The sequence below is a fragment of the Dreissena polymorpha genome, chromosome 2 (genome assembly GCF_020536995.1).
Source record: "Dreissena polymorpha isolate Duluth1 chromosome 2, UMN_Dpol_1.0, whole genome shotgun sequence".
In the NCBI taxonomy this organism is placed as follows: domain Eukaryota; kingdom Metazoa; phylum Mollusca; class Bivalvia; order Myida; family Dreissenidae; genus Dreissena; species Dreissena polymorpha.
Genome location: NC_068356.1, coordinates 51032671 through 51050209, shown reverse-complemented (window position 1 = coordinate 51050209; position 17539 = coordinate 51032671). Strand labels below are relative to the sequence as shown.

Genomic DNA, 17539 nt, shown 5'->3' with positions numbered 1-17539 from the left:
ATGGCACATCAATGATTGTTTGATATATCCAAATACATCAAATTAAACAGATCAAATACAACATAATTTCTAACATATGGCTTTTAGTGGTGAAATTCTAGGCTTTCAAATTGTGTACGGTAAAGGAGAAAATTACGGACTCAATACTATTAATGGCGTGATCAGTTTGACGTAAAGACTTAAATAGTCCCTGATTCTTTCCAAAAACATTTTTCCCCATTAAAGGGATCTTTTCACGCTTTGGTGAATTGACAAAATTGAAAAAAGTTGTTTCAGATTCGTAAGTTTTCGTTTTAGTTATAATATTTGTAAGGAAACAGTAATACTGAACATTAACCATGCTCTAATATAGCCATTATATGCATCTTTTGACGATTTTAAAACCTAAAAATTATAAAGCGTTGCAACGCGAAACGATTGAATAATTTGGAGAGTTCTGTTTTTGTCGTTAAATTTTGTGAAACTACGAAGATTGCTTATATAAGGTATAAAATACGACAAGAATGTGTACTCGGCGGAATAGCTCAGTAGGCTAAAGCGTTTTTACTTCAGGACTCTGGCAGGACTCCAGGGGTCACTGGTTCGAAACCTGCTCTGGGCAATGTTCTTTTCCTTTTTAAATTTTTTTTTCTTGATGTTTTACTGGAGCTTTTACGATCCAATGTTTACATTTATCAATATAAAGCATTTAATGAATAAGTTAAAAAAATGCCAAAATCTGTGAAAAGGCCCCTTTAATGCTTAGGTTTTTATTGTTCATTTAAATAAAACGCTAATACAAGTGTATGTTTCATGAATACAATACACAATATCGTCGTAATAAATATATCGGACATATAATCCTTAATAAATATTTTGATTTACCAGGAAGGTTGGCATCGGTCATCCCAATTGCGGTTATTTTAACATTAAAGCTGTCGCATACACTGGTGCCAATCACGGCGGTGATGGGGCACATTTCAGAAGCCGCTGTGTTACCCTCGCATGCTGTGTTGCTGTACTGATCCAAAATAGGTTCCAATATTTGGTTGACGGAGTCAGCAATCATGGCGGGCATGTTGATCAGCTTCCATCCCAAGTGCATGCACTGTGGACATTCTGAAATAATGATGGCACTCGTAAATATCATGCCATGTTTAAATGTAACTGCAATAATAAGATGCGAAACGTGCGAAACAATACTGGTTGTCTGGACATTAGGCTTTAATAATGTAACACATATCGCAAAGTTAAGATTGTTTGGAGAAGATCATCCCATCGTAAGAATTTGTAGCGGCACCATTTATATGTATGCTTTACGTGAATGTAAGTGAAACCTTAATGTGCACATTAAGTATTCATCGGAGCCCGCTTTCGCTCAAATCAACTCTGCTTCCTGATGTACACTATATAGTCGAACGAAATTTACTGTGAAACCAGTGTTATTTGTCACACATGAAGTTTCGTTTATTTCATCTTCCTACCGATCGGCGATTTCGAGTTTGTACCGAATCATTATGTCAAATGTTAAAAATAAAGACTGCCGTAGTTATGCAATACATTTATATTAATGACAATCGACCCAAACACCATGCGTCTGATTCGCTCTCTAAATAAATCCAGTTATTATACAAAAGGGAGTACATGAAAGTGTATACTTAACTGTAACTTTATATTTTCGGTAAAACTCTATTGTGATAAAATTGTATCGATAGCGTTGACTTCGTTTAGGCAGAATAGTAAGGATAAGCTCTAATTTTTAAAAACTTTAATACGGATTCTGTAAATTGTGCAAAAATGTCAAAACATACAATTAAAAGATGACTATGTCTGATCAACATTTGTTTGAACAACTTTCTGCGATTTTATAGCCTATACATTAAAACATCTTGTTTCGTATCTGGTAATTTGTGTTGAACTACATTCTTCTAGTATGATGTATCTCATTTGAATTTAATTCAGTCCCACTCATCCGCCAACCAAAACATTTAACTAGTTAATTAGGAAGCAAGACAAACGGCCCGTTAGTATCGCTTCATAATAATTGACTAGTTAATTGGTATGTGATTAACAGGGCTAACATCCTGTAAGTGACTCATAAGTGACATTTTCCCGCCACGAATTCTTGCGGACAAGAATAATATAACAATCGAACGGAAAATGACAACTGCATACTCGTTTTTTTTTGCTTTTTTTTCCAGAATTAGAAATCGACACGAAATTCATTATGCTGTTCACAACGACGGTTTTTAGTGCAAATATGGTGTTTGGAGAATACGCTCGTTAGAAAAGAATCGTTTCATGCCTCTTTTATGTATGGTTTATAAGAGAGAAATACATGCTGTAAATATTCTAACATGCTATAATTGCATGAAATGATTTATATTATTTATATGTTATTCATAATCTTTTATATACTATCTCGTTTTGTTGTTATTATTCATATTCATAATATTTCTAAAACTGCTCGATGTAATTTCGATATATTGTGTTCATAGTCTTTCCGCCTAAATCAAGCACGTGTTAATTGGTCGTAAATTAATTTTAAATAAGCACTTCAGGATACAAATGTAATTACATTAAAACGTGATGTATTAATTCAAACTTGAAAAACAAAACGTTCCAAAATATAGTGAAAACCTGAATAATAAGAGAGAACTATTCTTACCTAATCTATCCGACAGTGGTCCACTTTGCGATAATCTTATAAGGACGAGCGCAGATAGCACATATATCATGTTCATTTTGTCGTTAATCTCAATTCGTTAAACCGGTTGGAATATTGTATGACTAAATTTATCTTACCGTTTCTTATATACGTGATGCAAGTCAGCCGTAAACAACATACGAAAACCCTATAAGTATGCTGTACCGTTTGTGTCAAAGTAGCTATACACACTGCAGATTAAAATAGCCTATATGCTCAACATTATGCCGACAGGATGATGTTTCGCATAAAAGCTTAAATGTATGTCTGTCAGAATATTTTTTGGGATTTCTTTTACTCAAAGAGAAATAAGAGCCCACTGTTTTAAAAGGTAAACTTACATAAAACGCTTCAATAGTTGTTTAAATCAATATAGGACAATACTTAATGAACATTTCACTAACGAATACACATTCTTCCTTTTTCAAACACAATGCACCAGAATGTATAAATTAATGACGACCTACTTATATTTTACCCAGAGGCTTAAAGTTTACCTCTATAAGAACTAATTATCGGTCAAATCCTCAAAGAGCGCATCGGGATTCCTCCAGTGAGCGGTGCCATTGAGGTCGATCTCTGTTGCGGATTGGAAACATACGGACGGCATAAGATTTTTTGCATTAGTGTGCTGGAAGCCCTGTCAAATACGAACACCAATTTCTAACCTGTTTGTGTTATTATTTATCAAGATAAACCAAGGTAAATAATTATGATGTTGATAATGCTATTGTTGATTAGGATGATGCTGGTTTCACATAATATAGCATAATTATATGATGATACATTTACTCATAACTACGAGTAAAAAAAGAATACAGATATACAACTATGCCGACAGGCACACGTTTAAGCCTGCGGGCGTTATTTTGCTAATATAAGCTTATAGGTATGTATTTCCGCATGTATGTTTAAATTCTTGTTTACCCAAAGTACATTCAGAGCCAACTGTCAATTTAGGTTTAATAGGAAAAAAAAGTTCTATATTTGAATAAAACAATATCCGTTTTTCAATAATGTGTTATTTTAATAATGTAATAAAGTACAACTATACAAATGAATAAACATTATTTAGCATTAAAACATAATGAACCAGTATACATTAAACCTACGGACTACAGACTCAAATTGGATCATCATGTATATATTATTATATTTTATATTTGTAAATGTGCCTGTTGGCCTCAATATATGCATGCAGGCACAACATTTTTGCTGATGTAGTATTTTTGCACCGGTAGGTATACCTACTTATTTTTGACACAAATTGGACGTCATACATAACATCGCGGTAGGAATATTTTGAAATTACATTTTAGCAACAAATCGGTGATTTTCTTTTGAAAACATAACGACAAATTACAGTGTAGCCGAAGTATTTTGAAATTATATTTGTCAACAAATCGCCGCACCTGTTACGAAATGTAACCCTAACAAATCAACGGCACGGAACGAATGTGATATGTTATGATGAAAGCGTAAACAATATAAAGACCAGTGGTGAATTGTATAAATATGGGTTACTTTAGCAAATTCAAAAGATAACCTCATTCGGATAAAGATAACCGAAGTCAAATACCTTTACCTAAATCTTATCCTATGTGAAATCTTATCACCTAGATCACGTTCAATCTCTTCACAAAGCTTTGTGAAGGAGTTACGTGCCAGCAGTAGTTTGTAAACAATATATTGACGAAGAGCAATATGTCCTAAAATGAAGCCACGTTATCAATAACGCGGTTATAGTTGGTTGGAGTGCAGTCCCTTCAGTTGACGGATAAATACGTAAACTTGTATCTTAAAAGATATCATAACAAAATTATGCACTGAGCTTGATACACTTTAATTAAACATTCGGTGGTAGCGTCGTTGTTATGGTCTTATGTTAAGGTAGTTGTTATCATTTGCTATATGGAATATACACGCTTGACCGACTGCTGACAAACAACGAAGAAATTTAAACTCGCCGAATTATGTAGTTGGAAAAGGAATTTGTTTGCTCATTCTCGAAACAATCTCCGCAATGATCAAAGATTATGTAAATTAACAACCCGGTACGGCATTGAACGAAACATCCGAAAATAGCAGATGAAACGATCCTCGATCGACAACTCAATATTGATAAATAGCTATTTATACGTGATCTGCTATTTTAAATCGATGTGAACATGCGATAATAGCTAGTATGTTTTCGGTAAATTACTTTTGTTAAATACACGGGATCGAGACAAATTACTAATTTATGTTCTTTACGTATTTGCGTTCATGTATGTCGTTGGATTTTGTCCTTTGCTTTAGTGTTTGTGATCGGCCATTCGCCATTAAGAACCTCATAGTGATTTGTAAAGTTTGACATATGTCTTGCTGATTCAACGCAATCTGAACTTTGTTTATATCGGTTGTATCAAGCAGTAGTCAAGACATGTAGATATCAATTGCGCTTTGTATAGCAAACTCATTCGTGTAGTAACAATGGGTGAGTTGTTATGTTAATGATAGCTGCGATTCTTGTTTCTTTAAAACATTTTATAGAACAATATTATATTTTTTATTCCGAATAACATGTACAACAATTATCACAGTTATAACATATTAAAACGTTTTCTAGAAAGATGACCCAATGTTTCTTTACATTGGCTGATTCAAAATAGTAAATGCAATCATCATCATGCTTGGTGTAATTCTACTTCTTGTGTAATTCATATGGTGTTCATCGGGTCTCTTTCTTTTCAAGTGATTTTTGATTGGCTAAAGGTGGCGTTTTCTATTCATTTGTCATTTGTAAAGCAATTGACCGAAATGATTAGCTCACCTGGGGGCCGTTTCTGGTACAATGCGTAACTTTACGGACGAAAATGTACGTACGTATAAAGTTATGTACATTTTTCCGAATGCGTAAGTGCGTTTCTATAAACCGAACGTAGCCGAAAACTAAGTTGCTATGCTAGAATAATCTCTAAACAGAAGTCGTGTGATTGCGCGGACCTTATAGAGAACATTTGACAGTGTCGTTTCCCGTGTAAAACAATGACTTGCAAAATGGAAGCAGCGAAGAAAAGAAAGATGAATTGGTCGGCGAATGAGATTAACGCGTTAGTAGACGGTTTCGTTGAGTATCAAGAGGTGTTAAAAGGAAAGTTGTCGAATCAATTGACAAGTAAAGTAAAGCTCGAGCTTTACGAAAACCTTACACTTACAGAAAGGTAAATGTTGTTAAACTTACAGTAGTTTGCTACTTTGCATTTTGCATACGGTATTTATAGCCACACTTTTATGATTTTAATTCTAACATTTACATATCATCAATAGTGCATTTGTAGGAATATCAAGATTTAATGGTTTAAATATTTTATTTGTCGCCTTCTGTTTAACATAAGAAAAAGCGACTACAGAGACGTCTCAACTACCAACATAATATATAGATCTATGGCATATCTACCTCTACGTATTAAAAACATAACTTTAAGGTATCTCTTTAATTAAACATTGCAGTATCAACAGCCAGTCCCTCACGCAAAGGTCAGTGGAGGAAGTAAAGCTGTCTGACATCAAAACAGATGTAAGACAGCAAGAAAGAAAAAGATTAAGAGAAGCTCTGGCTACAGGGGGAGGTCCAGCCATCGCTGATCTAAAAGATTGACAGGAAAAGGTACACCTACTGATTTACATGTACATGTTTCTTAATTAAAATGACCTCTAATATAAAATAATTAATGCACTCAAACCCAGTAAGTAGATCTAAATGATGTAATATGTCATTTTTATACGCCCGTATAAAATACGGGACGTATTATGTGAAACCCCTTGGCGGGCGGGCGGGCGGCGGGCGGGCGGCGGGCGGCGGGCGGAAGGCATCACTTTGTCCGGACTCTTATTCAAATTGTATTCATCCGATCTTCACCAAACTTGGTCAGCAGTTGCATCTAGTTGATATCTAGGCCAAGTTCGAATATGGGTCATGCCGGGTCAAAAACTAGGTCATAGGGTCAATAAGTGCATTTTCAAAGGGGCCACTTTGTCCGGACTCTATTTCAAATTGTATTCATCCGATCTTCACCAAACTTGGTCAGCAGTTGCATCTAGTTGATATATAGGCCAAGTTCGAATATGGGTCATGCCGGGTCAAAAACTAGGTCATAGGGTCAATTAGTGCATTTTCAACGGCGCCACTTTGTCCGGACTCTAATTCAAATTGTATTCATCCGATCTTCACCAAACTTGGTCAGTAGTTGCATCTAGTTGATATCTAGGTCAAGTCCGAATATGGGTCATGCTGGGTCAAAAACTAGGTCAAAGGGTCAATTAGTGCATTTTACTTTGTCCGGACTCTAATTCAAATTGTATAAATCTTATCTTCACCAAACTTGGTCAGTAGTTGCATCTAGTTGATATCTAGGCCAAGTTCGAATATGGGTCATGCCAGGTAAAAAACTAGGTCATAGGGTCAATTAGTCCATTTTCAACAGCGCCACTTTGTCCGGACTCTTATTCAAATTGTATTCATCCGATCTTTACCAAACTTGGTCAGTAGTTGCATCTAGTTGATATCTAGGTCAAGTTCGAATATGGGTCATGTCGGGTCAAGAACTAGGTCATAGGGTCAATTAGTGCATTTTCAACGGCGCCACTTTGTCCGGACTCTAATTCAAATTGTATTCATCCGAAACTTTTAAACAACTTTTTATCCTGCGTCAAAGTGGTATGGGGGTATAAGTCACATTCAGTGACAAAGCTCTAGTTCAAGTTGATATCAATGCATATATATGAATATATCAGTTATATAAGTTGTTGTTGTTTTTTTTGCTTATTTCCAAAACAAATACATCAATCATCAGTGTATCATCTCCAATGGCACACGAATCGGGCGTATATTGCTCCGTCATGCGGCGCTCTTGTTTATTCTAGTTTATTGTTTACTTATCTAAATACTTATATATGTAAACAAGATGTGTTTGTGAAACACAATGTCCCCCTATATGACGTTTGACCTTGAAGGATGACCTTGACCCTTCACCACTCAAAATGTGCAGCTCCATGAGATACACATGCAATTCAAATATAAAATTGCTAGCTTCAATATTGCAGAAATGACATTACATGAGCAATTTTGACCCATATATTTGACCTTGAAGGATGATCTTGACCTTGACCTTTCACCACTCAAAATGTGCAGCTCCATGAGATACACATGCATGCCAAATATCAAGTGGCTATCTTCAATATTGCAAAAGTACTCATAAAATGAGCGATTTTGGCCACATATATTTGACCTCTGACCTTGAAGGATGACCTTGACCTTTCACCACTCAAAATGTGCAGCTCCATGAGATACACATGCATGCCAAATATCAAGTTGCTATCTTGAATATTGAAATACTGCAAAAGTGTACATTAAATTAGCGATTTTGACCCATATATTTGACCTTTGACCTTGAAGGATGACCTTGACCTTGAGCTTTCACAACTCAAAATTTGCAGCTCCATGAGATACATATGCATGCCAAATATCAAGTTGCTATCTTCAATATTGCAAAAGTTATTGCAAATGTTAAAGTTGGCGCAAACCAACCAACAGACCAACAGACCAACCAACCAACAGACAGGGCAAAAACAACATTAAAAAATCACAATAGTCAGATATATTTATTGTTTTCTTTATTATATCTGCGTAAAAGCCATTTCATTTTTTATATTTGTGTGTACAAATGTTCTACACATTTTTAAATAGCTACTGAGTGCACTTCCCAAGGTCTCCATAGAAGGTTTTCCAGGAATTGATAACTTCAAAGGTAATATATCTTCAAATCACTATAGTTTCATCAATTGTAATATAACAAATATCAAATAAAATTGCAATACATTACATTTGTGTTGCTAAATAATATGTTACACTTTGTAACGTTATATATATATTGAAATCTAATTTATTTTAAATATTAAATTCATTATATCTGTTTGTTTTATTTATACTAAATTAGTTCCTAAGTTTTCACTCATTAGCAAAATGAAAGATTAAAAATAAATCAAATATACCATACATTTTCAGTTCATACGACCTTTAATGCAGAAGACAAAGAAGTTTCTGAAGGTATTTGCAAATACTTTAAGGTTTATCTCCCACTATATATTTCCTTTCTTCAACCTCCTTAATATATATACACACATTTAATAGCTTATGATTTGTTATCTTCACATTTTATAGCCAAAGAAAGTATATTTACTTGTATTACCTCTCTGCAATTATACGTTAAATTTGTGTTTGCTTTTATACAAATTAACATGTTTAATTTAATATGCTAAATTATTTCACATACCAGTAAATATATAAGACAGTGTGATATTCTTAATTTAAGCCCTAACTTAAACCAGATTGTCTTCCACAATGCTTATGATGCATTTTTCACAATGCTTATGATGCATTTTTATTTAATACATCATAGTATTAAAAAAATTTAATATGTACATGTTTTATAATCAGATAGAACAGCTTCATTGCAAGAAAAAGCAATGAAAAAGTATGAAAAAGAAAGTGCAATTAACAAAGGTAAAGCTTAAACATACATAATATTTGATTTTTGCAGTGGTTATATTGTTTTAAAATAGATAAAAGCATTTACAGCAAGTAAAATCCTTTCATGAAAAGTTTTATTCCAAAAAATGACATTATAATGATATATAATTAAAACTATTAATTATTTATGTAAAACATGATATACATATAATTGCAGTAGGTTGAGCTATAAGGAGTACATGTAATGCCATGCTGTATGACCTAACCTTTATAGCGATGTGGTAGATTGTAAGCCTTGTAACAGGGAGGTCCCTTGTTTGAACCCCATTGTGGACAGGCATGTTTGAGGATGAGTAACATAATGCCATGAACAATAATATTTAACAAAGATTTTCTTTAAACGTCTTGTTTATTCAAATGTAAATGGCAATCTTTATAAACAGAATATCCAGAGTCATCAAAATCTGCAAGCACATCTTCAAAGAGGAAGAATGCGGACGTTGAAAAAGGAAGTGCACCAGAAAAAGGTACTTATAATTCATACTTCCTACGTCAATTACTGACTGTTACGGGAAGGCTTATTATAGGCAGATATGGACACGGTAGAGTCCGTTTCCTGGGAAGAACCAATACTTGGTGTCTTTATATGGATGAGCTAATGAACGCTCCCTGAGTAGGAATCCAACCTACCAACTCCCGATCGCTAGGCAAACACCTCATCCATTTCACCACCCCAATCTAAGGTACAGGTATACAATAGGTGTTTAATAGTTGGAGGAAGAATTTTTCTTTTAAATATTTTTTAATTTACAGTCAAAAACATATTTATAAGCAAAAATTTGATTATTTCAATAATATTTTACTTATAAATTTGTTTTTGTACAAATGGCATGATACATACTGTAGATATGGCCAAAATTTATTCAATATTCAAAACCAAACACATTCTTGTTGTTTCAACAATTTAATATACCCACTTGGTATTTAAAAACACATTGTATTGAACTATAATCAAACACATGAACAGATAATTATTTAAATATTGACATAGAGTGCTTATACTAATGCTGCACATTTATATTGCAGGTAGTAAAACAAGCAGAGATAATAACAGCAACAGATGTCGAACATGTAAGAACAAACTGACAATACTATATGTCATTACAAAAAATTATTTCTTTTATTTAAATTTTATTATTTCATTTTGGTGTTAGGATGCAATTTTTATGTAAGTCGTATAATATAATGACCAAAATGACCAATTTTAAAGTATATATCTTTAGTTGCTATAAAAAATATGAAAGAAACTAATTGATAGATTTTTTTAATGAATGGAAAATTCTACAATTCAAAAAATTAATATTTTCACATTTTTTAATAATTATTTCAGCTGAATTTAATTTACTCCATAATCAAGGTCTATATGCAAGGTGCATAAAAACTGCCTACTCAAAAATTTCAAAGTAAAGTTATTGACTGGACACTCATTTGTGTTTGTAAACATTAATTGTGACCCTGCTGCCCAAAATATATTCCCTCACTAGATCTACATGTAACCTATCTACACTCAAAATTTCAGCCCAATAGCTTCATCCTAATATAATTTATAAAACACAAAATTTATATATAATTTAAGCAATAGTGATCTTGACCCTCAAAAGACTGGTCATAAATGCAACTTCATGTTATGACTTGCTTTCATGTCAGAGAGTGAAAGGAGCTGTAACATGCAAATCTTAATCTGAATTTTCTTAGTACAGTATGAAATAACTCTGCTAAATTGCATGTTAGATTTATAGAGCTTGATCAGTGACCTCTAATAATGACCCAAAACACATGTAAGGAATTTCAATCGAATACATGTCGTAGAAAACAAATATATGAAGGTTGTGCATGTTTGTCAGATACCAACATGTAGGTAAATATTTTAGCTGGATCTATTGAGTGATTAGTCCAGCTAAAAGTATTGCTATCACATACATGCAAACAAAATTGTGAATGTATTTCAGATGAAGAGCGAATTTTGGCTGTGGAAGAGCAAAAACTGGCTTTGAAAGAACAAAAACTGGAGATAATGCGCCAGCAGTTGCAAGTTCAGGCAGACATTAGAGATGAGCTGCATAACATAAATAGCTTTATCAGCTCTATAAGCAATGTCACTACTTTGGCCTCTTGCAACCCGTAACAATAGTTTATATTCTTTACATATTAGCATAGTTATTGTTTTTGTTTGATTAGTCATATGCATCATATGTAATGCAAAAATGATTGTGAACAACTTTAATTTAAAAATCACTATCATACAATAATGAAGAATGATTTATGTATCTTAAACAAAGAATTTTCAAAATGCCAATTCTTAACATAACTATTGTTATCTTATCTATGAACAAGTACATGTTAATTAGGCTCCATTGGTCATTGTCGCCTCGGGTACTACTTACGTGTAACCTGGGTACTCTTAAGTATACTTACATGTACCCCGGGTACGGTAAATATACTTAATCGTACCTGGTCGATATTAGACTGTACCCGAGTTGTATTCCGCCTAAAATCCTATGTCGTAAAACGCGCTACCGATTATCTTTAACAAACTTCTCTTTTTTTTTAAACTGCGTCAACATGCTTTGTGAGTATGAGTTTCGATAATATAGAGGCCATTTTACAGAAATTTGACATAAATGTGAATATATTTAATTTAAAAAAAAAGCCGACAACGACCGATTAAGCTTTAAATTTCCCGGGTACATTTTAGTATATTTACCGTACCCGGGGTACATGTTAGTATACTTAAGAGTACCCGGGGTACATGTAAGTAGTACCCGAGCCAACAATGACCAATCAATTTAATTAGCCCATTGACATATTACAAATACATAGTTCAAATATTCAATACATAAAATCACATTTTGTATGAAAATGTGTAACAGATCCATTGGATATGATGTTTTAAGGTTTAGTTATACATTGTTCTTGTTAATACATGACTCACTGAGCTGTTTCATCAACTTCATTAAGTTTTATAATAAATTGACTACACTTTGCCGCTTTTGCACGCCATTGCCATTAAGTGGCCCATCAAACACATGTTCGTCATGGTCGTCCTCCTCCAAGATAATTGGGGTTGGAACATTCATTTCCTTGCACAGATTATGTAATCTCATACATACACTAACAATTTGTGCAGCTTTTGAGGGCTTAACTAAGAGGCATCCTCCACTTTTGTGTAAACATCTATAAAGGCAATATTGCTTGTTTTAGTAATTTAAAATTTAAAATCAACATGAAATATTGCCAAACTGAAATTTGTTGTTAAACATTGTTTATTGTATATTATAACAATGATTTACAAAATGTAAATAGCTTTAAAATAAACCAAATAGTTTTTTTTTTCAAATTTGTACAATATAGTACCCTTAAATGTTAACTGTTATAATTTAATAACTGTCTAACAATTGTTTGAATTTCCTGTAACCTTTATTTAAGTGTACATATACTTGCCTAAACCTGGATTTCAATATCCCAAATGCCCTCTCCACCACTAGTCTGGTTTTAACATGGGCATTGTTGTAAAGAACCTCTGATGGTGTACTTGGTGTACCAATTGGTGTTAGTAGATACGGTTTTAAACCATAACCACTGTCGCCCAACAGCCAGTTGTTGTAAGTAGATGTCAGCCACTGCTTCAAGGCACAGTTTTCCATGATTGTGCTGTCATGAACTGAACCTGGCCATTGGGCAACAACATCAGTGAATCTGTAACATATATTTCATTAATTATTAAAATAGGCTTTCAAAATCATAATGAATATTTAACAACAGTAATATTGTTTTATATATTGTTCTTGCATAATGATATTGCAGTATATTTCATTAAAATGATATGTATCATGTGTGAGAATTTTCTTGATTTATGTAATGAAAAATGGAATGAATGCAATAAATTATGGTGTATACATGTATTTGTTACTTTAGTTAATATTCCCTATTGTTCTTTATTCTGATCTGAAAAGGCAACCCATACCATTTAATGTTTAAGCAACAAAGTGGCAAACTATTCCTTATCCATTATTATCAATGATTAACTGTTTATGGTAAGAACAAAGATACATGTATTTGAATAGTTAACAAAATAATAAATTGCAAACATAGAATAATGTACCTCATTTCATGGTCCAGGACCGCTTGAACATTTATAGCATGGTAGCCCTTCCGGCATACATACACCTCCTCCGCCTCACTTGGTGCAATTATGGGTATTAAGGTTCCATCAACAGCACCAATAACATTTGGATTTTTTCCCAGCCTAAAAAACCCAGTTTTGACTCTTCTGAAGTCTTCAGCTGTCATTGGAAAATGGATTGTGTCCAATTTTTTTTCAAGCGCTGCCACCACCTTTAAAGAAAAAAAGTTCTAAGCTCCTATATAAGGCTAATTACATTATAATTGTTTATTTCCGCACAAAACCTGATGTCGTTAAATGCGCTTCGGAATACGAAACAAAATTCTCTTTGAACAAAACCTGCTTTTTGAGTATGTGTTTCCATAATATGCCGGCCATTTGACAAAACATTGACATAAATATGAACACAATTATTTTGAAAACATTAGCCAACAACGACCAACTTAACGTTATAATTCACAGGTACATTTAAGTATATTAAGCTTTCTTGGGGTACATTGAAGTATACTTTAAGAGTACCCAGGGTACATTTGAGTAGTACCCGAGCCAACAAGGACCAATAGAGCAACACTAATTAGTAATTCAAAATTCCAGACAGTCAATATTAAGAATGACCACAATCAAACTATAAAAATGTTCATTTGCATGGTAACTGTATTAAAAAGAATAAAATAAAAGATATTGAATCTTTTTTTTTTTTTATTTTAATTGATAATTTAGAAAAACGAATTGTTCTTACTTTTCAATACACGATTACAGTTATTTTAATTAACGGTTCTAACTTTTATTACATGTTTTATAGTGATTGGACCGTCCGTCCGTCTGTCTTTCCGTCACACTTTGCATTTAGGTTTCTAAAAGTCCTTATAACTTTTATGTCCCTTCAAATGTAAACTTCATATTTGGTATGCAAGTGTATATGGACAAGGTCCTTCCATATGCACACAAATTTTTACCCCTTTCACCTTGAACTTAAGTTTTGCGTTTAGGTTTCGAATTCTGAGTTTAGGTTTAGAAATATTCTCATAACTTATAAGTAGCTTCAGACAGCAACTTGATGTTTGGCATGCCTGTGTATCTCATGGAGCTGCACATTTTGAGTGATGAAAGGTCAAGGTCAATGTCATCCTCCAAGGTAAAAGGTCAAATATATGGCTTTAAAGCAGTGCAGAAGGGGGCATTGTGTTTCTGGCAAACACATCTCTTGTTATATTTATATTATAATTCTGCAGTATGTAACAAGTGTTATTTCGACAATAACCATTTGGAAAAGTAAGGCAAGTGTTTTGGACTTGAGACTTGACTGCAGAATACAATAGAGGCAACTATCAACTGTGCTGGCGACTGGTTGTAAACAAAATAGACAAAAGTACAGTACACTTTAATCAGTGAGGACCACATATTTTCATGATATTCTTACCACAGAAATCAATCTCGACACGAACTCGTGCTGATCCCATGTAGATCCCCGACTGTAGAAATTGCCTTTCGCAAGGTATCTCAAAGTAACTAGCACCTAAAACAATAACAATACACAGTTTGTGCCACACAAAATTAAGAGTTTGTAGTGAAATAAGGTCACTTCCAACAGACTTGCTGTTGGGCTAGCTCTTTAGCGACGTGGTTAAAGTGTCGGACTACCACTCTGGAGGTCGTGGGTTCAATTCCCGGCCTGAGCTCAGTATTTTCACATTAAGTTTGCAGCGATTTTCCTCCTTCTTTATAAAGTACCGGTAAACGGTACTTTCCCAATCCAACGAAAATTCCCAAATTCCCAAAACGGTACTTTCCCAATCGAGCGAAAATTCCCAAATTCCCAATCGGCATCTGGAAAAATCCCAATCAGCGTCCGAATTTTTTCTCAAAACGATAGAAAGTTTCGTAAAAAAACCAACTTTCGGCGAGCGAACAAAGAAAATCGTATAGTTGTGTGTAACCACGCGCTCGATTAATTTCGGGTTTTATTATTCAGCGCATTCAATCAATAGAGTTGTTACTGTTTCCGGTTCTTTTGCCAGGCAGCCAGCGTACTGTTTTACGTCGGTTTGTAACCTTATCGTAGTTTGAAATGAGTCATAATAGCAAATATTATGCCAAAAAACCAATCGGACCCATCTATCACAGGACACATTGACAGCAATAATGATGCTGTGCAGGGAGGGATGCAAGCAACTGAGTGATGATCAAACATCAAAGATTGTTGAAATTTTCACAAAAATGAAAGAGAGAGACATTGCTTTAAAAGAGATTAAAACAACTAGTAATTGATTTGGTGTGTTCTTTATAATATTTTGTTATTTATATAAACTTTATAACTTAATGGTCATTAAGGCATGCCTGCAAATGATTATTTAAATGGATATGTTCAATTAAGTATGAACTGTATGATGTATTCAATAAGACCCTAACTTCACGACGCGATTTTCCCAATTTCAGGATTTCACGACTCGATTTTTCCCAATTTTGAGGTTTTCACGACTCAATTTTTCCCAATCGGACCGGTACGGGTACTTTTCCCAATTGGACAAGGAAAATCGCTGGTTTGTAAACTGATGTTGACATATGGATCGATCAATTTGTGCATATATTACTGTATGATTGAACCATTGATATTTATACAAATGTGTAAACACACTTACGTTATAAGCTAGTAAAAAGTTATCCAACAATAAAAGTACTTTCACTCAACATTCATCGAGTTATTTTGATGAACTTTCAACGTGTGACGAATATAGCCATGTTAAAAACGAAAGTTGAATGAATTGTCAAAAGAAAAATCGAACAAATCATAACAACAATCGCTTCGAACATGTTGAAATTCTTGTGTAGCCAAACTTAAATCCGCGATATCGCCTATTCACAACATCATTTGTCTGTCAACTATCGTCAACAATCAACCCAGGATTTCCGCTACAGAAATTTCCCATGCCATACAGTATTACAAGGTCTAAATATAGATAAAGGGTTAACATAAACTAAATAGTTGTACATAGCGTTCCTTATACCTTAGAGATATAAATACATAGCGTTTTAAATAAGAAAATAGCAAATACCTTCGTCATCGAATCCAACGCATGGTTGCGCTCAGTGAATGCCGATATATCGTATTTGATCGAATTGTGCACATATATTATCGCTTCACGTGTGAGTCTATATCGTTCAACGATTTCCGAATCTCTTAATTCATCAATTGATATGATTCTTTTCTTATAAATTCGAGGAAGACGTTCGCGTCTGCGAAATATCGGTACATACGCCGCCATATTTACGCAAAATAACTGAGTTACGTGAGCCTTTGAGCAACCGTAACTTTACGTGCAAACTTACGGTAAACGTAACTTTACGAAGTTTATAGAAACTCTGAATCTGAATCTGAATGGATACGTTGAAGAGACCAAGTTTGGCTTTTATTCAACGGGGAGTGCGCATGAAATTAATATGAGCCTGGCAAATGTCCCACTTTTGCCGATATTGCGGCCTTAAAGCACTCAATAGATGTTGAGTTCACTGTGCTTTCACTGAGTAAGTTCCAGTCAAGGATAGTACGCGGGAAGAAAGAGTGTTTGAATTTATCACTGTTTGTGTGTAATGGCTGGTAGCACTTAGAGTTATTGTTCACCGATTTTAACACTATATTGTCGTGGACGTAATCTTCAAACTTCTTAGCCCTAATAGTGCGTTTCGGTCTAAGTCGATGCAAATAGTGATCAACGTTTATAGCCGGTACGTGCCCTTCCACTACCTTGTACAAGAACGTCAATCTTTGGTGGCGTCGCCTCTCTTGTAGTGTGGGGAGGTTTAGATCGTCAAGCATGGCTGTTACACATCCTTCTTGTCTGGATTTGTAATCTCTGGTGATAAAGCGAGCCGCAGATCGTTGGACTCTCTCTAGCTTGTCTTTGTCCCCTTGCTGGTATGGGTCCCACACTACACTCCCATACTCCAGTTTAGAGCGAATGAGCGCTTGGTACGCGGTCTTCCGGCAGTTTTGGGGGCAGTATCTGAGGTTGCGTCTCAGGAAGCCTAGTGTAGAGTTGGCCCGTTTAGTAATGTTTGAGATGTGGGTTTTCCATTTCATGTCGTTGGAGAAAGTTATTCCTAAGTATGGGTTTTCTTGTACATTTTTAAGAATTGTGTTGCCAATGGTGTAGAAAAATGA

The 17539-nt window shown here is 34.3% G+C and overlaps 3 protein-coding genes and 2 long non-coding RNA genes across 6 annotated transcripts in view; 3 read left to right on the top strand and 2 right to left on the bottom strand.

The window, feature by feature from the left end:
- The window catches only part of LOC127867002 (uncharacterized), a 3729-nt gene extending 931 nt beyond the window's left edge, over positions 1–2798 (bottom strand). The window contains exons 1-2 of the mRNA XM_052407922.1: positions 2648–2798; positions 865–1098 (exon numbers count right to left, since the gene is read on the bottom strand). Of these exons, the coding sequence (XP_052263882.1) occupies positions 865–1098; positions 2648–2723 (310 nt within the window). The 5' untranslated portion in view covers positions 2724–2798. The remainder of the gene's footprint in view (positions 1–864; positions 1099–2647) is intronic.
- Positions 2799–5665: 2867 nt separating this feature from the next.
- Positions 5666–8839, top strand: LOC127867013 (uncharacterized). Its single transcript, XR_008043207.1, has 4 exons — positions 5666–5889; positions 6179–6335; positions 8415–8475; positions 8733–8839. It is a non-coding gene; the product is annotated as an uncharacterized LOC127867013 (long non-coding RNA).
- On the top strand, positions 6528–7470 carry LOC127867014 (uncharacterized). The gene is made up of 2 exons (XR_008043208.1): positions 6528–6663; positions 6820–7470. It is a non-coding gene; the product is annotated as an uncharacterized LOC127867014 (long non-coding RNA).
- Positions 8840–9168: 329 nt separating the features above from the next.
- Positions 9169–11382, top strand: LOC127867007 (uncharacterized). 2 transcript variants are annotated; one of them, XM_052407928.1, is made up of 4 exons: positions 9169–9230; positions 9641–9724; positions 10284–10328; positions 11207–11382. In XM_052407928.1, the coding sequence occupies exons 1-4, from the start codon at positions 9194–9196 to the stop codon at positions 11380–11382; spliced, it is 342 nt and encodes a 113-aa protein (XP_052263888.1). In that variant the 5' UTR covers positions 9169–9193. The 2 variants fall into 2 exon arrangements, with proteins under 2 accessions (XP_052263888.1, XP_052263889.1); XM_052407929.1 differs by lacking the exon at positions 10284–10328.
- An 835-nt stretch (positions 11383–12217) lies between these two features.
- On the bottom strand, positions 12218–16128 carry LOC127867001 (putative nuclease HARBI1). The gene is made up of 5 exons (XM_052407921.1): positions 16020–16128; positions 14801–14896; positions 13360–13592; positions 12699–12953; positions 12218–12431 (listed from the first exon to the last, which is right to left on the bottom strand). The coding sequence occupies exons 3-5, from the start codon at positions 13545–13547 to the stop codon at positions 12218–12220; spliced, it is 657 nt and encodes a 218-aa protein (XP_052263881.1). The 5' UTR covers positions 13548–13592; positions 14801–14896; positions 16020–16128.
- Between the last annotated feature and the right edge of the window lie 1411 nt (positions 16129–17539).